General features: G+C 42.1%; 2 protein-coding genes across 4 annotated transcripts in view; one reads left to right on the forward strand and one right to left on the reverse strand.

The window, feature by feature from the left end:
* Positions 1 to 6,709, reverse strand: part of oxsm (3-oxoacyl-ACP synthase, mitochondrial) — a 27,521-nt gene extending 20,812 nt beyond the window's left edge. For 2 of the 3 annotated variants that reach the window (XR_013288864.1, XR_013288863.1), the window contains exons 1-2: positions 5,368 to 6,709; positions 3,463 to 3,698 (exon numbers count right to left, since the gene is read on the reverse strand). Coding sequence is in view for 1 of the 3 variants with exons in the window: in XM_077548608.1 (XP_077404734.1) it covers positions 3,296 to 3,698; positions 5,368 to 6,353 (1,389 nt within the window). In the remaining 2 variants the exon portion in view is untranslated. Of the gene's footprint in view, positions 3,699 to 5,367 lie in introns of all 3 variants that reach the window. The other variant, XM_077548608.1, reaches the window with a different exon arrangement.
* Positions 6,710 to 6,994: 285 nt separating this feature from the next.
* The window catches only part of ngly1 (N-glycanase 1), a 30,158-nt gene continuing 13,215 nt past the window's right edge, over positions 6,995 to 23,937 (forward strand). Inside the window, exons 1-9 of the mRNA XM_077548037.1 lie at positions 6,995 to 7,263; positions 12,556 to 12,670; positions 12,955 to 13,149; positions 15,802 to 15,964; positions 16,074 to 16,293; positions 16,366 to 16,487; positions 20,862 to 21,007; positions 22,728 to 22,838; positions 22,938 to 23,123. Of these exons, the coding sequence (XP_077404163.1) occupies positions 7,163 to 7,263; positions 12,556 to 12,670; positions 12,955 to 13,149; positions 15,802 to 15,964; positions 16,074 to 16,293; positions 16,366 to 16,487; positions 20,862 to 21,007; positions 22,728 to 22,838; positions 22,938 to 23,123 (1,359 nt within the window). The 5' untranslated portion in view covers positions 6,995 to 7,162. The remainder of the gene's footprint in view (positions 7,264 to 12,555; positions 12,671 to 12,954; positions 13,150 to 15,801; positions 15,965 to 16,073; positions 16,294 to 16,365; positions 16,488 to 20,861; positions 21,008 to 22,727; positions 22,839 to 22,937; positions 23,124 to 23,937) is intronic.

Consider the following 23,937-nt stretch of genomic DNA (forward strand, 5'->3'; position numbering starts at 1 on the left):
TGGGGCTAATCAATTTGCCGCACATAAAATAAAAAAGGTCTCAAATATTGAAAGCCAGAATTGAGAGAGAGAGACGGGCATGTCCAGAACATTTGGCAAAGAGTGGCTGGAGTCTGGAGGCACCTAATGCAAATTGGACCAATATCCAGGTAAATCTCAGTCAACCTGCTCCTCGATAAACGTAACCGATGAAGCACCTTAAACTGAAGTAATGCGTCCGTGTCTGATGCAGAAAGATGATGAATGCAGTGTTTCCCACACAATGTTAATACTTGGGCGGGCCACCCAAGTAAACTGGCCATCACCCAAGCCCAAGTAGATTTCAAGAAAAAAAAAAAATAAAATAAAAAAAAAAATATATATATATATATATATATATATATATAAAACTGACAACCTCGTGGAGTGGTCCTATTCCAGATAAAAGTAGAAATGGACTTGGGACAGGAATCTGGGCATGATTGTCATTTTAACTGAATTGACTCTACCAGCCAGCGACAGCGGCAGCGATGACCAACGTGTCAGATCAAGTTTAGCCTCATCCAGAGCCGGTTTGAAATTTACCTTAAACAAGTCACTGTACCTACGCGTCACAGTTATTCCCAAATATACGAAATAATCCGCTGTGACGTTCCATATATACCCCTCAAATAACATCTGACGAGCTAGGTCATTAACTGGGAACAGCGAGCTCTTCGTGAGATCAATTTTATGACCTGAAAATTTACCAAAATTTGAGATAATCCCTCGTGCTCTTGAGATGGAAACCGAAGGGTCAGACAAGGATAAAATCAGATCATCGGCATAAAGTGACAATTTATGCATTTAGCCCCCCCTAGCTATACCTATAAGGCCCGCGTCACTCCTCAGAGCAACTGCCACTGGTTCGACAGCCAGATAGAATAACAGAGGGCTCAATCCGAAACCCTGTCTGGTAAATCGGCCTGTACTGAAGTAACTAGAGATCATCTTATTGGTGCGGACCGAAGTTTGTGGTGACACATACAGAACCTTAATCCAAGCTCAAAAAGTGGGTCCAAAACCAAACTTCTCTAGGGTTAGGAAAAGATAATCGTATTCGATGCGATCAAACGATTTTTGGGCGTCAAGGGATAGTACGACCTCAGCAGTGGAAGGTGCTTCAGGGGAGTAAATAATATTAAACAACCTACGCACATTACCAGAAAGCTGACGCCCCGTGATGGAAGCCCGTTTGGTCCGGGTGCACCACTGTATGTATGATTAACTCCAACCTACTGGCAAGGACCTTAGTCAAAATCTTATAATCGCAGCAAAGTAAACTTATTGGCCAATGTGATTCACACTTTAGAGTGTTATTTCCTTTTTAAGAAGAACCGAGATTATCGCCTGAGACATTGTAGGTGGCAGTGACCCTCGTTTTAATGCCTCAGCATATACACTTTGCAAAATGGAAAGTAGCTTAGGGGAGAATGTTTTAAAGAACCCTGCCGAAAAGCCATCAGGTCCTGGGGCACGCCCACTCTTATCTTTTTGACAACTGAATCAATTTTGGACAGAGAAATGTCCAGTTCAAGCCTGGTCATGTCTTGTTTACTTAGAGTCTGCAACTCTACATTGTGAAAAAAGTCCGCCATCAGCGCCTCGTCCAACCTTCAGAGGTGTAATGTTTCTAGTAAAATTCCCTAAATTGAGTGTTAATGCATTTTTTAATGCATTTTTTTATCTGTAACTATTCCATCGGACATATTAATCTCAGTAACAAATCCCGCCTGGGCAGATTGTCTTAACTGGTGACAGTGAAGTTTACCAGCGCGTTCGGCGTGTTCATAGAACTCATGACGCAATTTAAAATGGCATCTTTCAGCTACCCCCGAAGACAAGATATCAAACTATGTCTGCAAAGTGACTCTCTCCTGATACAGGTCAGCAGATGGTGATTCTGAATGTCTGTGGTCGACATCGCCTAATAGAGATAATTCGTTTAAGCGAGCTAACTGTTTTTTGTGCTGGCCAGCACTGTAGGCAATTATCTGAGCTCTTAAATAGGCTTTCATCGCTTCCCAGAAGGTACAGCGAATTATGTCAAGATGTTCGTTCATTTCTGTAAAAAAGTCAATTTGGGAATTAACAAAATCAACAAAACATTGATCAGATAATAGGAGCGAATCAAGTTGCCAAAATTGTTGCAGGATTTTGTTATTCGGGAAGCACAATAACATTGTAACCGGACCATGATCTGAAATAACTATGCTCTCACAACTGCTACAACTCAAGTGTGGTAGGAGCTTCTTATCCAGCAGAAAATAATCAATACTGCAGTAAGTCTGATGCGTGGCTGAAAAAAAAACTGAAATTGTTTAGTTAGTGGATGCAAATACCTCCATGCATCAGTCACACTGTATGCCTGAAGAAAAGCCTGAATGGTCTCCGCTGATTTAGTTAATGTGCCAGGGGTCGTCCTTGATCTGTCACGCTTAGGGCATAGAACTGTATTCAGATCACCTCCCAAAATCAGACTATGGCTGTTTATATCTGGGAATTGGGAGGACAAATCACAAAAGAATTTAGAATTGTCCCAATTGAGAGCGTAGACACATACCAATATCACCGGCAGATTAAACAAGTGGCCCTGCACAATAACATATCGGCCATCACTGTCAGATATCACTTTAGCCCGCACAAAATGTACATCCCCATGGATAGTATTGGCAGCGCCACAAAACTTATTTTTAAATGTAGAGTGAAAGATTTGTGAAAAGCCACCCCTCCTCAGCATATTGTGGTTCTTATTAGGCAAATGTGTCTCAGTCAAGAAGGCTATATCAGTTCTTAATTTTGATAAATGTGCAAAGACTTTACTGCGCTTCACCGGATGGTTTATCCCTTTAACATTCCAGGTCCCAAATTTCGTAGCAGCCCCAAATCTACCAGGATCAGATACAGCCATACTGTGACAAAAAACAAAGCAAGATTAGCTCCCGGCAGTGGACAGCAACACAGAATCCTTCAACCAGCAATAAAGTTCCAAGTTGACAATGTGATTCTAAAGAGACACACAGAAAACACAAAATGAAAAAAAAAACACACACAAAACACCACAAACCCTCTTTGCCCCCCCCCCCCCCCCCCCCAAATGAGAGACTGCAAAAACCCCATTTTGACATTCCTCGTTCAACAAGTAGCTGGGTGGGGGGGTGCGTCTGTTTTATATGAATAAGTCAAATAAAAGCAAAATACGAACAACATGTATGTGTACGTTTAAAATGACACAATTTTGATTGAAGTACATAAACACACACACATGTTTACATTTTTAGACATTGGCAATACACAGCGAGGCATTTGTTCCCCCAAAGCCAAATGAGTTTGAGAGGGCCACCCTTCTGCCCGAAGTCTGCCATAGCTGTGCTATGCAGGGAACATAATTTAGGTCGAATTCTGGCTCAGTGCGGTCTAGATTAAGTGTCGGGGGCAAGATACCATGGTAGCAAGCAAGAGCAGTGATTGCCGTCTCCAGAGCTCCTGCAGCCCCAAGCAGATGTCCAGTGGCTCCTTTAGTGGAGGACACAGCCAGGCTTCCTGCACTTTGGTGAAAGAGCCTCTTGATGGCAGCATTTTCTGCTGCATCACCCAAAGGTGTGGACGTGGCGTGGGCATTCACATAAGACACATCTTCTGGTGAGATACCAGCATCTTTGATGGCAGCTGACATGCATCTGTGAAGTTAACAAGTTAACTGGCAGTTAGAATAATTGTGTTTTTTTTTAACAATATGAAAGAGCTAAATATTGGTAAATGATATGGCAACATGCATAAACCGCTTTTCCATTACAGGTTCCAGGGAGGGATTAACTGAACTGTGCAGCCTTCACTGCAAACTTGCAGCAACCACAGTATAAGATTTCACGAGTGGCGAGTTCCGTGTCGACATCAGAAATTACAGCCTATCAAAGACATAGAATCTTTCACACAGATGAAAAATCAATTTACGGGGCTTAAGCCAGCAAGAGACAGTTGCCCACTGCCTAGACATGAAAAAATATATAGTACACATACTGTATATTATATTTTACAATAACAACATTACTTAACCATATTTACAATGGGGTACTGCAAGATATACGTCACCATACTTAATTAATATTCATGAGTCTAGAGAGGGGGTCAAACTCAGCAGGCCAGTAATGCTAAACGGATGTAAACAGTCTACTAGCGAGATGGAATTATTATATGTTATTTGATACCACTTGTTTTTTACCGATACTCAACTCGAGTAGTCACTGCTACTGATACCAAATACCGATAGCACCAGGAAATATAATTCCGCCCCAACAATGACAGATGATTTTAAATTAAATTATTTTTCCTTAAAATTGCATGAGATTCACGGCAACTTTGTATTCATATAATTTCAAATTTCTAGTCCTTGATCGTAAAATGGCTGCATGGAGGGTATTGAGCACTACTGCGAGTACCGATACCTTAAAATAAGACTGGTATTGGCACCGATACTGATACCTGGTATCGGTAGTCACCCATCATAGTCAGGATGATACCACCTCAATTTGAGCCAGGAAAAACCCATACATTATTTAATTCAAACACATATAACCTGTGTATTCAATGCTTAGTATTTACTTATTCAACATAGTGTAGTAAGAAGGTATTAGAATGTTTGTTTTATTTTGTCGTTTGAATAAGGAAGAATGTTGAATGTAAGCGGACTTGTTCTGGAATGTCCCCAACTGGTGGGAAGGAGTGAGTCAATTACCCCCGAGTAGAATTCCTTTGTAAGCTTGTAAAACACGCCCTGTTTGGAGGATAATAAAAAACAATGAGAGGGTCTTTTCTGGTCATAAGGCATTGGGATGGCATTGGAATGAATCAAAGAAATTACCTCCTTTTGTTGCTGTATTCCATGTTCATTGATGTCACATAGCCCCCCCCCCCCCCCCCCAAAAAAAAATCGAAGATACATGTTCTGTATTTATAGCATATGCTTTGGCGTTGGCTAAAAAGTAAGCTTCATGAAAATCGATTGAGGAACTGACAAGCTATGATTTATTTAACTTCAAATCCCTCTCCAAAACCCACCTGTTCAACTTAATGTTATGTTGTGTTATGTATCGTTTTTTGTTGCCAGTTTTATTCCTTCATTCTGTGAAACGTCTTTCAGGTTCCAAAAAAGCTCTATATAAATATAATTATTAAATTATTTAAGTATTGTTTTAAATCAGGGCCACCAAAACTTGGCTCATGGCCAGTATTGGGCCACCACCCAAACCTATATGTGTGCATATAGTACACATTGTAAATAATTATCTTGGATCAAAGCATACCCAAGATGTTTTACAATAAAAAATAAACAACCTTCAGTCTGCTTACCTAAATGCCCCATCTCCATCTGCAGCAGGTGTGGTAATGTGGATGGCATCTCCTGAGAGTCCGTATCCCAGCACTTCTGCATACATTCTGGCTCCGCGCTTTACTGCATGCTCCAGTTCTTCCAGCAGGAGCACAGCTGATCCCTCACCCATCACAAAGCCATCTCTCTCTGGATGAAAGGGTCTTGAAGCTAGTTTGGGAAAATCATTCCAGTTGGTGGAAAGAGCGCGTGCTCTTGCAAACCCAGCTATTGCGAGAGGTCCAACACAGGATTCTGTCCCACCCGTAACCATAGCAACTGCATCACCATGAGCAATAAATCTTGCAGCATCCCCAATGGCATGTGCGCCGGTGGTGCATGCTGTGGACACAGCATGGTTAGGACCCTTTAGATTGTGCTTGATACTTATATGGCCAGCAGCCATGTTTACGAGAATACGAGGCACAAAGAAAGGGCTAACCTTCTTGTAGCCCTTTTTTTGGAAGGCTACAGAGGTAGACACTATTTCATCCAGCGACACCATGCCCATGCCAACAGCTACACCAGTGGTGAGTTGTTCTTCTGCAGTTTTAGGGTACCACCCTGAGTCTTCCAGGGCAAGCTGAGCAGCTCCAAGTGCCATAGCGGTGGCCGGTGACATGCTATTGACCTCTCCACGAGATGCAAACATTTCTTCATTAAACTGACAATCTGCATTTCCTCTGGGTACCAACGCCGCTACTTTACAGGGAATAGTTTTGTAATCGTCCGAGCTAAGTGCCACAATTCCACTCTGACCCTTAATAAGGTTGTTCCAAGGTAAAGCCGTCCCTACGCCCAGAGGAGACACGAGACCTATGCCAGTAATGACAACTCTTCTTCGTCTTTCAGTGCTGTGCCACCTGAAAGTATGGCTTGGACAAACGGGCGTATTTATTTGAAACTGCAGCCTCCCACTCTGTCTTAGTTGGAGTTTAGCCCAAAACGATAGTGATAAAGACATCATACTGGCGCCTTCTCTTAATTTTCCTAACCCGAACTCGGTGACTAAATAAGAAAGCAGCGAGTTTCTAATTTACCCAATAGACAACGTTAGCAGGCATCACTTTTAACCACTGATCTGTATATATGACTGGATAGCCGATAGGCCAAAACTTTTGAAGTCGCGAGGTCCCCATATTACTACACCCGATTTAAGACATTTCATAATGAATTATACCTGTCTAACTACCTAATCTATATTGGGGTCTAATTAACTGAGCGATAAAAGAAAAGGGGGTTGTTTAAAGCAGTACATACCGTCCACTTGTTAAAAAAATAATAATAGTGACCACCCCTGCTACCCTACCCCCAGCCATATACTAAGAGCGTACGAGCTGTATATATATAATCTGTACGTATGCGTACATGCAGTAGTCTGCTCGCGAGATGAGAGGAGTAAGATGGCCGCCCTGTGGCTTCAACGGTTTGTATGGGCTCTCGGCTATCCAGTAATATATGTACAGATCAGTGCTTTTAACGTTTGCTTGCAGCTGGCTTCAGGCACACTTTACAAATGCCGGATTCAGGCAACACGCAAACTAGCACACAATCAATCTAAAATGTATTCCAACGTATAAAACACAACCTAAGAAAGCCTTATAAAGACGTTGTAGTTGCTTTATGTAAAACGATATCCGTAAAGAAAATTATTTGGGACTGAACAATATTCATGCGTCATCAGGACTACTATACTGAAAGACCCAAAACAGGTCACTGTAATCAAGTAAGCGACTGCTGCTGGCGTTCCTCAGAAAACAAAAACAAGCGCTATAAATGGCCTTCACACCAGCGGTTACAGTATTATGTGAGAATTCAAATGAAGTCTTCTTTGACGTATGCGAGTTTTTACTTTCATACGCCGATAATATTTTAAGGTAAGTTTGTGAATAGACCACTGCGACGACGTAACACGATCGTTTGTTAATATTGGGGCTGCAACTTTTTTCTGAATGAATAGCTCTGCAATAGCATGTGCACTTTATCTGCCTCGGATTTAAACTGCATGGTTCAAGTGAAGCAATTCCGATTTCTTTATTGATGTCCGTAAACGATGGAATGAGACTTTATCTCGTCCACGTATTGTTGCAGCCAAACACTGGCTCTATGCACAAGACATTTTTTTTATGTTGGCTATCAATTTATCTATTTAAGTACTGAATAAGCACTAGAACAGAACAATGGGTAGACTTTCAGTATTGTGGCATTGGCTGTCTCCAGAGGTGCATGTATGTTAAAGCTATAAGTGTCACTTGACATTTTAAGTTGTATTGTAAATCCACTGTTAGTTAAGAACCACACTTTATTTTTATTTGCAACTGCTACAGAACTGGATAAATGAGGACAAATTGGTTTTAAATGTGTTGGAAACAAAAAGTATGTTTTTTAAATCTAGACATCAGAATATTGTGGATCAGCTTCATATTATGAGGGGCATGAAAATTGAACAGGTGAAGGAAGGTAAGCTCCTTGATGTAACACCGCCATCCCATTCATATTCATTTGGTCTGTCTCATTCCAGGAGTGAAGCAGTTTGTAGATCTGTGGTGTTCAGACAACTGTGTGGAACAATGAAACGTTTTTTTGGGGTCAAATTTTATTTTGATTGACTGTTCATTATTTTTGAATTAATTATTTTCACTTTTGGCTTTCATATATATTTTGACATGTGATGTCTTATTTATTTTCAGTTGCATGTTTAATCTTTTCCCATTCAAATATTTTTTCCCCACTTTCAGATCTTTTTTTTTTCTTCCCGGTTTCATTATCTGTTTTTTGAGTTTTAGACTTTTGACTGGAATGTTTTGGGATGGGGCGGGGGTTATATAAACTGAACGGGCCTGGAATCATGAGTGACAGCTGCACAAAAATGCTTGGAACATCCCCCAGTGACAGTGCCTTCAGGGAACGTGGGTAGTAAAATAAATCTAGCTCAATGCTTACACTACTCACAAAAAGTTAGGGATATTTGGCTTTCAGGTAGGGATGCACCGAAATGAAAATTTTTGTCCGAAACCGAAAATGAGAAACTCTTGGCCGAAAACCGAAACGCAGGGGGAAAAAAAGAAAAAAAAGTTTTATTAAAAAAATAAAAAATCCATCCATCCATTTTCTTAACCGCTTATCCACACAAGGGTCGCGGGGGGCTGGAGCCTATCCCAGCTGGCTTCGGGCAGTCGGCAGGGTAGACCCTGAACTGGTTGCCAGCCGATCGCAGGGCACACAGAGACAAACAACCATCCACACTCACAATCACATCTATGGACAATTTGGAGTGTTCAATTAACCAATAATAATAAAAATTTATCAAAATAAAAAACAATTTTTAATATCACTCAGATTTACCATTAGCTACATTCCACTCCACATTTTCAACACATATTACTAATGTAATGTAATGATTGAGAAATAAATTAGGTGGATGAATGAAAATAACCACAAGCATACAGTAAGCACGCAGTGCAGTGTTATGTCATTGCGTTTGTTATTCTATGATAAATAAAGTTGTCGTTAACACACAGACACAGTGCATTTCTGCACATTGTTAGACGTAATAATCTGGAGATGAAGCTGTACTTTTTAAACTTTTTCGAGTGTCGTCACTTGTCAACCTCAATTGATTTGTGTCGCTGCTGATAACGCAGCTCTCGTCTTATTTAATGGGGGCTTTATTTGCATTTCAGCAGGAAACAAGTTGCTACGACACTTCAGTTGCAGAATAAGAAGTTTGATCGCTGTAAACTAGCGTAGCTGCTACACGTACACACTTGCCTTGTGTTGTCTTCCGCGTGCTCTTCTCTCGCTGGCGCACACACCATAAGGAGATCACGATACTGCTTTCCGCTTACACTTTGTGCCGTTGCTATTATTTTTCACCGCTGATTTGAGATAGCATCGACCGGGTTAGCTACAAGACGCTAGCTTTCGGCTACTGCTCATGAATTAACATTGAGGCGGAACTCTCACCCCGGCGTTTAATTCATACATATGCTTGCTTGCAGCAGTTTTTTGGCTTGCATTACCACAACATCCTATTTCGGCAATATTTTTTCCGGCTCCAATTTTATTTCGGTGGCCCAATATTCGGTGCATTCACTACTTTCAGGTGAAATTTATGGAAAATGTTAAACGTTCACGCTACAGTGATATCATATCATGAAAGTAGGACATTTAAGTAGAAGGATGCACTGGTGATTTCCCCATCTCAAACAATTCATTGAAACAAAAGTTAACAACGGTAGGTAAAAAAATTCAACGTCTCAATGACCCATCATGCGCCCTTGAACATCAAATACAGCTTGATGACATCTCATAAGTTGAGTCATTGTCTGCTCAGGCATGACATCCAATTCTTCTTGAAGGGCAGCCCTCAGGTCATTGAGGTTCAGTGGGGCAGAGTTTTGAGCCTCTACACGGCGCCTCAGCTGATCCCACAGGTTTTCAATACGATTCAGGTCTGGAGAAAGTTCAGACTATTCCATTTGAAGTACACCCTAATAATGCGACCTCGATGAGCTAAAGCAGTGTCGTTTGTGAATTTTGCCATCAAGCTGATTTGTGTTGAATTAACACACAATAGAACTTTCAGATAAGTTATAAATAAACTTGTTTTTTGTTTGTTTTGTTTTTTTAATAAAAAGGCAGTGGATGTTTTTGTCTCTCGACTCTCCTGCTAGCGCTATTTTGCCGTGAACAGCTCATATTGGTCAATCGCCGACCGAGACATGCACTGGGCATGGTTTCTGGCTGTTTCGCTTCACCCCATTATGTGTCTTTTTACAAGGTTTTCATTTTGTTTTTGCCACTGAAGATACACTGTTATCAGCATTACCAGCCTAACACTACTTGGTATCGATTCAGATTTCCAAAATCGATTCGATTCAGAAGGCCCTGATTCAATTTGATTCACGTTTCACATTGATTTTCGATTCAGTTAAGGATTTCATGCAGTACCAATTTTAATTTTATATGGAGGACATTCTCAGAAGTACCAATGCTGTAAATAGTAGAAACTTCTTGCTCTTACTTCGTACATTAGCATGGAAAAAAAATCTGAATATTTACATTTAAATTTGAATCCAATGCAGTTACATTAATCATGTATGTTTTATTGAACATGATCTGCTCAAAACAATAAATAATTGAATTTTTTTACAACCATAACACTATGTAAATAAAGTAGCAAAAACACTGGGCTTTTATTGTAAAAAACATTTCCCCGTGACGCGAGAAGGCACATTTATTTATGTTGAGGGGCGTATTAAAAGTATCAATTCATGGTTTTCTGAATCGATATTGGGCTATGAAAAGGAATATCGATTTTGATATTGATTTTTAACTCAGCCATAACCCTCAAAACATATGGGTTAGTCAAGAAATTGTAGTAATTAAAAATAAATAAATAAGGTTATATAGCAGGAACCAAACCCATGACTTGCCATAACCATTACACCACAAATAATTATTACTACAGATCACAATGTCAACTGCAAACATCATAGTCCATGGAGATTCCGGTCTAACCTCGTCTGTCATCCTGTCCATTACCATAACAAACAAGAAGGGGCTCAGAGATGATCTCTGATGTAGTCCCACCTCCACTTTGAAGTCCTCCGTCACACCTACAGCACACCTCACCACTGTCTTACAGTCCTCATACATGTCCTGCACAACAACATACTTCTCTGCTACTCCAGACTTCCTCGTACAAAACCACAGTTCCTCTCTGGGCACCCTGTCGTAAGCTTTTTCCAGATCTACAAAGACACAATGCAGCTCGTTGTGTGACTCATTACCTTTATTCCTCTATAGTTGCCACAACCCTGCACATCTCCCTTGTTCTTAAAAATAGGCACCAGAACATTTCTCCATTCCTCAGGCATCTTCTCACTATCAAAGATCCTGTTGAACAACCCAGTCAGAAATTGTTCTGCTACCTCTCCTAGACATTTCCATACCTCCACAGGTATATCATCAGGACCAAGTGCCTTTCCACACTTCATCCCTTTCAATGCCCTTTCACTTCATCATTACTAATCTTTGGTACTTCCTGGTCCACAGTCACCTCTTGTACTCTTCGTTCTCTCTTATTTTCCTCATTCTTTGCCATCTTAGTCTTCCTCACCACCAGAGTCATCCTATACACTACCATTCTATGCTATCTGGCTACACTCTCACCTACCACTACTTTGCAGCCGCTGATCTCCTTCAGATTACACCGTCTACACAAGCTGTAGTCTACCTGTGTACTCCTACCTCCACTCTGGTAGCTCACCCTATGTTCCTGCCTCTTCTGGAAAAAACTATTCACGACAGCCATTTCCATTCTTTTTGCAAAGTCAACCACCATCTGTCCTTCTGCGTTCCTCTCCAGAATAACAAACTTGCCCATCACCTGTTTCATGTTTCCTGCACCAATGTGTCCATTGAAGTCTGCACCAATTACAACTCTTTCACTTCTAGGGATGCTCTGCATCATTTCATCAAGGTCCAACCAAAAGTTTTCCTTCTCCATTTCATATCCTACCTGTGGCGCATACCCACTAACAACATTGATCATTACACCTTTGATTCCTAGCTTCAGACTCATCACTCACCTACAGGACGTTCCTAACAAACTCCTCCTTCACGATAACGCCTACTCCATTTCTCTTCCCCATGATAGAATGACTTGAAACCTGCCCGTAAAACTTCTGGCTATGCTCCCTTTCAACTTGGTCTCCTGAACACACAATATGTCCACCTTCCTCCTCTGCATCATGTCAACCAGCCCTCTACCTTTTCCTGTCATAGTTCCAACATTCAAAGTCCCTACTTTCAGTCCTAGACTCTTGGTGTTCCTCTTCTCTTTTTCTCAGTAGTCCAGTTTTCACCGGCACCCTATAGGTCAACAGCACCGATGGCGGTCGTTGTTGGAAGTCATACATTTGATTCGCAAGTTTTTAAGTCGGATGCACTTCCTGACACAACCCTCTGTATTTATCCAGGCTTGGGACCGGCACAAGATGACACTGGCTTGTGCCCCCTTGCAGCTACATTTTCATACACAACTTTTAGTTCTCACACGATTCAGGCATAGTGCTAATTGGCTAGTTACTCTAATATGTTAAGGCATTAGAATCCTCATTTGTGTGCAAAGGTATGATATGAAATCTAATCTTTCTCACCAGGGATCCCAATGTGGAAAAATATAGATCAATCCGTATAGGCAATCCTACTTTTTCTACGAAGCTGCTGCCAGTCAAGGGTGCTGTAGAATGTCTCTTCGAGATGGGCTTTGAGGAGGTAAAGTGTTTTACTGCTTCTTAATGGGTAACTGTTGGTATGTACTCTTACGGCTTTTAATTCAAGTGTCTCATTAAAAATTCTTATTGTCAGTAAAAAAGTAGTTGTATGAAATTTATGAAGAAAATAAGCCGATAATAAAAGGAGGAGTTTGCAGTTGAAACAAAAATGCTTTTTGTCATATAATGTATGATAAAACTTAAAATGGTCTGTTTTAGGCTAGGTAAAAGTGAATCTATTCCTCTGTCACAATCACTTTTCAGATTTTTTTTTTTTAATTCTAGGCTGACACACACTTGGTGTTCCCCAAGACTGCATCATTGGACCAACTGAAGGTAATCAGGGAGTCCATAGCTGCTAAAAGAGAGCAGAGACTCGGTGGAGAGCAGCATGTTCACGTTTTGGCAGAGGCTACTATAGAAACCCCAGCTTCTTCAAGCCAAGCAGTCTCATCTCTTCCTGTACAACCATCACCACTGGTAATGTTAATTTCTGAAAGTGACAAGAATTTATATAAATCAAATGAAAATATACCAGCATTTTCGTTCTTATTCATTCAGTGGCAGCGGCCCGCCATTCCTAAATCGTAGCCGAGCCGCCACTCCTTTAAATTTCCAATTAAAGCAGTTGGAGGCTGGAGAGAAGTGCAGCCACAAGCGTTACACCAGATGGATGCTGAAAAAGACAACCGGACAGCATTGCTCGACACTGCGACCAATTTACCGCAAATGCAGCAAACTTAACAGTTAAAAAAAAAAATCCAGTCACACGGCGCAAGTGCATGTTTTAATTAGCAGTGTAATGGCTCTTTGAGTCGACGTGTTCGGATCAAGTGCGAGAATGAGTCAAGCTACGCACTACTACTACTACTTCAGAATAAAAGGCTCCCAAATAATACATGGACGTCAATGTAATAGCCTTGTTAGGCTTTTAATTAGAAATTGACCCTCGAAGCACATGGTGACATGGCGTCTAACTTGAGTTGTTACGGTGCACGGTATTTCGTGGCCGTTTATTTTATATTTTCCGTGTGGTGGGGCCTCTCTCGACGTCCAAGTTTAACACAACGCCATCCTGTAATCATATTCAGTAATGAAATCCCTCACCTTTTGGTGAAATTTGCCGGTTTGAAGCTGAAATAGGTAACTTGTGTGAATTGATGAGAACATATTTGGGGGTTGTGGGTGTTGTAGGTAACCAGAGTAAGTATCAGTGAACTCTGGGTAGGATGGGTTACAAAAACAGCACGGTGCCATTTTTCGGCTCTGAAGCGTGTCATGTTGTGACTGCGCGGGAGTAGATGTGTTGGCTATTTGCCATGGCACACTTAAATCAGCAGTGTATGCATGCACACACGTGTACTGACGTCACCCATTTGCGCAGAATTTAATTCACGTTGCGCTAAAATGCAATTTCAGGTTTAGAAGTAAGTGAGATTCGTCCACCAACAAGCCTAAATAATAGTTAAGTATTGTAGCAACGGTGAAGCCTCACGCTTCCTAGCATGCTTTGGTTGAGAGTGGCAGCCCACACCTGATGCGGTGGTGCATGTACTTCTTGGTGCTGACGCTGAGCGGCGGATGGGATGTCCCCGCAACCGGCTCGTCATATGCGGGGAGCACTGCCGCGTCGCCCGCCTCTGCTCGGCGCCGACACGGCTAGGTCTGTCCTCACCCACCGAATCGAATAATGTTGTAAGGTGTGTGGCTTTACCATTGTTACAATATATTAAATTGTGTTTATGAACAATACTTACTGGTGACCATATTCATAATTTCATATGGGTAAAATTGCAAACTCTTGTAGCCAACATGTAGCACTGGCAAACATTACATACCGCGTCGATCACATTACCAGTTATTCTCTTCAGAGTCCAACCTCTCTCGAGAGGTGTGGTACCAGAGCCCAAGATGTGTGTGGAGGCGAGTCCAACTACTGTCTAGTCGGAACTTTTTGGCCTTGCACACCAGCTCAGGCAACTTCCCCTTCAGAGTGGTGACATTCTATGTCCGAAGAGATAGCTTCTGTAGCCAGGGATCGGCCCACCAAGGACCCGCCCTTGGCCTCCGACCAGCGCTCTACACATCCGATCCCTTTGGCCCCTCCCACAGATGGTGAGTCCATGGGATGGGAGACCCATGTTTCCTCTTCAGGCTGTGCCCAGCCGGGCTCCATTAATGCAGGCGCCAACAAGCCCCACTTCCAGGCCTGGCTCCAGAGGGGGGCCCCAAGCAAGTCCGGGCAAGGGAAACGTTTGTCCATTTATGATCAACACCATAAGGGGTCTGGGAGCCGTCCTTTGTCTGGTCCCTCACCTAGGACCTGTTTGCCATGGGTGACCCTGCCAGGGGCATAAAACCCCAGACAACATAGCCCCTAGGATGATTGGGATACACAAACCCCTCCACCACAGTAAGGTGACGGCTCATGGAGGGGGTCTAATAATAATAATAATGATAATGATAATGATAATGATAATAATAATTATTATTATTATTTCATTCACAGAGGGTACCTACAATATTGACCACATGTGTAAACACCTCCATTTAAATGAACACTCATACATATTTGAGGATAAGCTATGCATTGCCAGATTGATACTGTGAATCACTCAAAGGATTTCTCTACAATATCAATCTGGGACTGCTCCAGTGTGATCTGCTCGGGAAAGGCGGGACATTCATGTCTACCAAACTTTTATTTTGACCAATCACGGCAGCGGATGAAAATGTTGCAGTTAACGTAAGTTAAAAAGACAAACATCTTTTCCAGCTAAAAATACATGAAGCTCCTCTTGCTATTCTTCATTCAGCAAGGAAACTGTGAGTAATTCTGAATTGCAGTGTCCATGCATTCGTCCATGTTAGGTTTGTGTATTTCCCACAGCCTTGGCGCTTCTTGTTTTTTGTCACAGCTGCATATCCTGCCCCCCCAAACAAAATTTTGCTTTGTGATTAGGGATCAGTAAAAATCAGCAGACTCAGTACAAGATGGATTTGCGGGGGTTTGTGAACTCACAAATCCAACGAGAATTCATCTTGCAGGCAAAGTTAATGCATAGTCCCCTTGTATTTCAAATAAAATTCATGTTCCTCCATCCTTATTGAAGCAAATTCTTTGTCTGGCAGGTGAGCAACACGAACTTCTTTGTGACTCTTCAGTCTAACTTCCAACATGTGCTGCTCTACGAGAACCCAGAGCTTCAGCAGAAAGCTAGATGCTGCATTCCTTACAAGAAGCTATCCTCTGCTGCTGAGCAGAAGCTGAAGTTAGCTAAAGAGGCTGAGCCAGGTACAAGTCAATTCAAAACGGTCATTTATGCAACTAAAAATATATGCAGTATCAAATACACTGTTGTTTAATACTGGAAAGTAATGGACCTGTTATGGCGTTTTTGCAGAATGTAAACTAGGAAAAGATGACTTCCTGGTGCTGGAGTTGCTTAGATGGTTCAAAAATGACTTCTTCTCCTGGGTCAACTGTTTACGCTGCAGCCACTGTGGAGGCCCAACCCAGAATACTGGCGCACTCAGTCCTACTACTGATGATCTACACTGGGGAGCCCAGCGCGTGGAGAACCACTACTGTCAAAGCTGCCAGTTATGCACCAGATTCCCTCGGTTTGTTCTGCTTGTTAATACAAAATATTGTCTTTTTGGTGATGTTTATCTAATTTCTTTATATAACACTAGCTACAACAACCCTGAGAAGCTTCTCACAACCAGGAGGGGACGCTGTGGAGAGTGGGCAAACTGTTTTACCCTATGTTGCAGAGCTCTCTGCCTTGAAGCTAGGTACATCTGGGACAGCACAGGTATGTTTATTATTTGACACATTTGTCACCATCCCAAGATCACAGTTAGCTTAGTACAGTATACGTGTAGTATGTGTAGAAGTTGCCCAAACTTTAGCTGAACCCAAATAAAACATTTAATCATTCCCTGGAACCTGAAAATAAAGCACGTCTTGCTATACATCAACATAGACATTGTAAACAGGCATAGGCCAATACAAATTTATAAGTCACAGTCAAAATTGTTACTTTACTCTATCCACAGCAGCAATGTCTCTGGATCCCTTTATTCCTTTCCATATGGTTCGTTACCGTGTTATTCGTCCTTGTTGGTCCATCTTCCATCCTGCCTCTCGGAGAACCAATGGACTGTTTTCCTCTTGACTTGCTTGTAATTAGCTTGGGTGTCCAGAAATCTGGTGTCCAGTTATCTAGGTGTGTGGAGTGGGTAACTAGCCCTTCCACCCCTGGTGCGGTCTTTCGCGCCGTCAGCCAGTCTTCCCTGGCAGCCCTCCAGTCTTTCCTGGATGTCAACTGACCTGTTCACAGTAGTCACTGGCGGACCAGAGAAATCAGATGCAAGCACAGCTAGTTGACACCTGCTTGCCATTTCTGCCTGACGCACCTCCATTGTGCAGGCTGTAGGGTCGTCAGCCGGGGACCACCCTTCCCAGATATTTCGCTCCATTATCCCCGGAACATCTCCAGGTGGTGGAGCAGCGATAGGGACCTCTCCCTACCACTCCCTGCAGCCTGCTTAGGATCCTTCTTTCCCCACGCCCTATCCTTCCTTCTGAGCCAGAGCCAAAAGCTCCCTTGCTCAGCCTCCTCTGCAAGGTCATGAAGAGCTCGCTTTCTGTTGGATCCTTTTGACTCCCAAGTGTTTTCAGGAGCCGCTGTGTTGATGCCCTGTTGAGCCCCTACACCCGACCTCCACTGGGAAGGTAAATGCTATCCACCCAGCTTGTGCGCACATTGTTGCCAGCTCCGCATACTTGTCTTTCTTCCACTCGTATGCAACCTCCATGTGTTCCTCTCATGGAACAGTCAGCTCTACCATGATGACAACTTTGGCAGGTGCTGGCCAAACACAATGTCTGGACGTAGAGAGGTTGTGGTGATCTCTGCAGGTAACTTCAGCTGGCGGTCAGGGTAACCGCTCTGACCCAGAGCAGCGCTGAGCTGTCATTCCTGGCCGGGTAAACTGGATCCACTTCAGGTCTGTGGTTGGATTCTTCCTGTTTACTTGCTGCCCATGGGCCTCCAGGATCTCTGTCTTGTCATTCCACCATCTGTATCTTCCCTGCGACAGTGCCATTTTGCAACCAGAGAGGATGTGCTTCAGGCTTGGATTTGGAGCGTTACAGAGATGGCAAACCAGGCAAGAAGATTCCAGGGACTTGATAGCATGTCATAGGTAGCCCTAATCTGGAAGATCCTAATCTTGCCTGGGGAGCTGCCACATGTCGGCCCAGGTGATGGTTCTGTTGATCACGGCCTCCCAAGCAGTCCATCTGCCTTGCTGTTGCTGGTTCACCGCTGTGATCTTGTAGGTTTCCTCCTCCGTCTTGGCGACTTCTACAATTAAGATAGCTTTACTCTCCTTCTTGGTGGCTTTGGGCCAGCTCTATGGCGCTGCTCCCGATCCTAGGCCAGCTCTGCCTGACTGTGTGGCGCTCACAATCTCCGGATGCTTCAGCCGCTCTATGACCTGGTCTACTGCTTTTGATGCATTCCACTTTCGTCCTGTGCGTATCTCAGGATTTGCAGCTTGAATTGCTGGGTCTGTAGAGTCTCTCAACTCAAAAAGGAGCCTCACCTTCTCCTTTTTGTACCCCAGATTGATGGTCTGCAGTGGGAGCTGCAGGGTGTTTCTCCCAAAGAGTCACTAGTGACCATTGATTGTAATTAAATAAAAACAAACAAACAAGCAAAGTGATTCACACGCATTATTTTTAATGTATGTCAGCTATTATAGATTGATAAAAAGCCTACATCGTTTAGATATTTGTAATTATTAACGGTTCATGAATTGATGGACTTTTTTCTGGCTGAGTTTGAAATATTAGACAGTATTTGAATGCAGATCGCGGCTCGCCGAATGCTGTTAATGTTTACGCTCCCGTTAGTGGCTAGCAGAGGTGGGAGTAAGTGATTCACTAGTCCTACACTTTGAGTTTCGAGTCATTTTAACAACATCGTAGATTATATTATTTTGGGTGACCATCAAAGTAGGAGTCAGGGACTCAGGGAGGGAACCCAGAGTGGTGCAACAGATTGCCATGTTTGCAATGTGTTACCAGTGAGTTTACACTACAGTCTCATTATTTACGCAGCTAGCAACAATAATTAGCCGATAAACAACTGACATTAGCTTACTTATCGTTCTTTGTGCAACTTCAGATGTTGAATGAAGTTTGAAGTTGTTGCCTCTCCGTCAGTGATCTAATCTTGGACATACTGCAATTAATTTTTTGTTGACCACCTCATAGTTTTTGTACCCAAACAACTAGTGGTGCAACAGATCACAAAAGTCACGGATCGGATTGTTTTAAAAAATTAAAATAAAATAACAATGAAATCAGATAAATACAACTTTGTCTTAATTTATTTTATAAAATGCTTTTGACTGTTCAATTTAATAATACATATGTATGAACTCAAAATGTCTAATATGGCTTTTAGGATTTAGGAACACAACTTTAAGTGCAATATAAAGCAAGATACATAATTATTTTATGCATGGTCCATGTATAAAATAACAAGGTATCCTGCCTTACATTATATTGGACTTGTAATGCACTTGAAGTTGTGTTCCTAAAATCCAAATGGCCATATTGGACATTTTGATTATTATTTTTTTTAAAGCTAGTGTTTCATAAAATAATTATAGATGAAGGCAAAGTTCTATTTATTTATTTTTAATAATGAAAAATACATCTAAATGCAATTTAAGGCACATTCCCTTCGTTTAAACAGTGGGTTACAAAGTAGCATAGCAAAGCAAGCGAGCCAAGCAACAGCTGTCAAATAACTGTTGGTAGCCAGCACCGGTAGCCAGGCACCCAATGCTAATGCTAAAATTTAGCGCCTAACATTAGCGACTAGCCACGAAAGCCGGAGACTTGTACCGTATCGTATAATTAACTTGGGTGGCATTATGATAATGGTGGTAGAAAATATGTAATTTCAATAAAAAACGTCGATAATGCAAGCCAAAATGTCAAAGGGAAGAAGTCAAGCTGGCATCCACGCCACTATGCAGGCAGACATCAAAGTAAAATTCGCCAAGGCTGTTGCAGTGGTGCCAATGTATAATTTGGTCAGCTTTATTTTGAAGTTTTCCTTAGCGTAGGCGGCGTGTGCTTGGGCGCTGTCAGCCCAAGCTCGCACACGTACACACACGTGCACACACACCGAGAGGAAATTACTTGTTAACATACATTTTAATCTTTTGGTTTTGTTGGAAGAAGCAAGTATTTTCAAGTCAAAGGGCTTAAGTCCGAGTGAAGTCATAAGTCATTGTTGGTAAAGTCCAAATCGAGTTGCAAGTCTTAACATTTTGTGAAGTCGAGTCTAAAGTCGTCAAATTCACATGACTCGAGTCCACACCTCTGGTGACTAGTACTTGCTAACGCCGGGGACTTGTGCCGTATCATATGACTAATTAACTTTCTTACGTCCTTAATTGGCAATTAAGTATGATTTCGAGGTGGCGTGTTGATGTTGGAAATCGACCGTTGTGTGAAGTCAAATCAAGCTGACTGCCTTGAGCCGCGATGCCTACCACACGGTGCATGGGTCAATTTAATAATAGAAATAACAAGGCAATGGGGTATATGCCATGGAGAAGGCGGGACTTTGTGGTTTTCACACATCAGCTTTTTTTTCGTTTCCTGTTTGCGACGTGTGTGGGCCGCAACCCAGTTCTTGAGCTTCCGCCTTTTGTGCCCCATGATTTTGCGTTTTCGTCGACGGGTGCGACTGTCTAGTGTGTCTGTCTCAGTTGTCCGAAGCATTTCAGAGTGTTGAGACACCCTTTGGGGAGCACAGCACCGGAAACGACGGCGATGTGTGAAACCCTGAAGTCGGACGTCCATGGCATCTACCCCCATTGCATGATCGACGTCAATGTATTACTTGGAAGGCTTTTATTTTGAAATTGGCCTTCACAGCACATTCCGCAGACTATATACGACCCAAACCGTGGGTCGCCGTGCGACTGGATAATTTTTTTTACCAGCACAGGCTGTGCAGTTGCCCGCGTTTGCAGATGAATTGGTCACAGTTGAGCCCTGCCCATAGCACTACTAGCCTCTAGCTGTTATCACTTTTATACCACTTGCTTGAACATTTTCGTTAAGGCTAAGGGTAGTCTGTTGTTGTTTTTTTCAGATCATGTATGGACAGAGGTTTACTCTGTCTCTCAAAACCGTTGGCTGCACTGTGACTCATGTGAGAACATCTGTGATAAACCCTTACTGTATGAGGTTGGCTGGGGGAAGAAACTCTCCTATGTTCTGGCTTTCTCCCAGGACCAGGTATGTTGCATTGCCATGATAAGCAGTGTTTCGATTACATGTACCGATTAATGAATTTATTTTATCAGTGACAGTCTACCTAATTTAACTTATTATTTGTATTTTATATTCGCAATGTGTGCTTAAATATTTGATAACGTGCATTGAATTTGATATTTTCTGATGCATTAGTTTGCGTTTTGATGAGTCATAAAATGGAACATGTTTATACCAAATTTTGTAGTATTTTTGAAACCCAGTAATAGAATGTGACTGAATATTTTTAGCACATAGGAATAGGAAGTCTCTTTCTTTCTTTCTTTTTTTTTAAACGACTAGTCTACAGTCAGAATGCTTTGTTGTTATGCTGTGACACCTTGTGATAATTAGAGCTTGGACTTGCACCCAAAATCATCTATTCTCTATTATTTTACCGATTTATCAGCAAATCCCAAATCAACTTGAATGGACTTAATTGTAATGTTATTTTTGTTGTTGTTGTTGTATTGGCTATGCCCAATTTCCCTCTTAGCACTCTGGTCTTCATGATCATTATGGAGTTGGTCACTTATTTACTTGTGACTGCCACCTTTGGCCTAAAGCGTAACTGCTTAACTGTGTTAAGCTTGTGCATCCTGCCACTACACTCCTTCATTGAGATAAACCTCATACCAACCAGATTAAGTTCTTAGAGTTTGTTATTATAGTGACTGATCGAGAGCTTAAGTTACCTCTCTTTATGAAATAGGCTAGAGTTACCCCTCTTTCTCTGGTTTGAGTTACATCGCTTTCTGAAATGGAAATCTCAGAGTATCCCGCATTTCAGGGTTAACAGACTCAGATTTTTCAATAAACCTGCTTTGTGAAACAGACCCCTGAGCAGCTAGAAACAACCAACAGTCACATGTTCCAGTGCCATATTTTCACGACCATAAGGCACACCGTATTATAAGGCGCAGTCACAGTTACTGGTGCTATTTCTGTGTTTAACACACACATAAGCCGCACCGCACTATTGGGCACACGCACGGTTCAAACATATGGTAGCATGCTATTATGCGAAAACATATGCTAGTGCTAGCGCATGTTTTTAAAAAGGCAGCGAACGGAACAAAACTGAGTTCGGTTGAAGTAACAATGTAAACTGTGAGTTCAGTTGTACTTAAAGAATACAACAATGTAGTAACGTTGCTTTTGATCAATCCTAATCCACAAATTAGTCATAGTCCTCGTGATCTTCTGTATCAGAAACAAACAACTGGGGAAGTTCTCCATCAAACACGCCGTCTCATTGTCAAAGTCAGTCTCGTTGTGTCCTCGGAAATGATGTCGGCTTTTTGGCTGAAGAACTCGCCATCCAAGTTGACTCTTCCGTACTCTCATGTCTGTCCTCAGTCAGGTCCGCCTTTCTTGTATGTAAGCAATGTGCGCGGGAAGTCCTCTCACACAATCAGATTATGGACCTTGGTCCACACACAAGGCGCACCTCACTATTAGGCGCACCATTTGAGAACATTTAAGACTTTAAAGTGTGCCCTATACTGTAGTACTGTACTTTTGCTCACTTGAAAAGTGGGTGGGCTCAAACAAAAGGTGCTTTGTCCTGAGTTGTTTAACACATCCAGGAGTAATTACCATGAAATAAAAGCTGGAGTTCTTAACGTTTGTCTCAAGGACAAAGCCATTGACCTTGCCATTCCAATAATTTTGGAAGGGACTGTGCATATATTTTAATTTGCAGGTGGTTGATGTGACGTGGAGGTATTCCTGCAAACATCCAGAGGTTTTGTCAAGAAGGACCAGTGTGCAGGAGGCCTGGCTGCTACACACCATTATTGGACTCAATGCTTTGGTACTGTAGATGATTACATTTTCATCCATTCCTGTAAGACTTAGTGCTGCGTTGATGATAATAATGTAAAACTCATTGAATCTGAATTTCATATCACAGAGACAGCAATTCCTGCACGTCGACAGGAAATTGCAATTGACAGAACGGCTAATTGTCGAACTTGTAGAATTCATTTCCCCAAAAATGCCAAAACAAGGTGAGCTGGGAGGACGCATCTCTGGGTCTCTGGCCTGGAGGATAGCAAGAGGAGAGATCGGAGATGTTGATTCAAGGACTATGAAGCAGGTACTCTGAATGAAGCAAGTATGAGTTGCACTATAGTGCAAACAGGTCTCAGCCGTATGTAAAGTTTTAATGCATTATGTTTAAAAAAAAATAATAATAAAATTCTTTGACTGGTTAAATGGCAGATAATGTTCCCGTCCTCGTATTACCATCACAACAGGCGAGCGGCAGTTCAATTGAACTGTCCAAGCTTGCACACAGTCTCAGCCACTGTTTTTGCGGGGATTCAAAATATAAATCGCTTTTGCATGATGTGGTGACGTCACAAAGTACAGCCCATCAAGCTTTCACATTTCGACGAAGAAGCCATTTCCAGGTTTAAACATGCAAGACATAGGTGCCCGCCTGCTGTCCGGAATCAAGACAAATATACACAATATTTACAGCCTAAACTTTCAGCATTTTACATCAACATTAAACCATATTTACCAGGGCCCGACCGATTGATTAATCGTCCGCTTATTATATCGGCTGATTATTTCCCTTAAGAAATCTGCCCAGACAATCGGCCAATTGGGCCGAATGGCCGATTATTTTCCCCTTAAAACGTTATAATCTGAGAAAACCGAAGTTTCCGACACTGTGAAAGTACCCTGAACGCACCATTTTGCTTGCGTAGCATTAGCAACTAGCGAGTGTGCAGCATATGCTATTCTGGTCATTCTGTTGTCCCTTTAAAGGTCTCATATTATTCAACTTTTCAACATACTAAAATAGTTCTCAAATGTGTAAAAGACATGTCTGTGACATGCATTTGTCAAAATTGACTTCGGATCTAATGTTTTTGCTGTCCCTAAATCAGCCAAAAAACGCT

This window comes from Vanacampus margaritifer, chromosome 17 (genome assembly GCF_051991255.1).
Source record: "Vanacampus margaritifer isolate UIUO_Vmar chromosome 17, RoL_Vmar_1.0, whole genome shotgun sequence".
NCBI lineage: Eukaryota > Metazoa > Chordata > Actinopteri > Syngnathiformes > Syngnathidae > Vanacampus > Vanacampus margaritifer.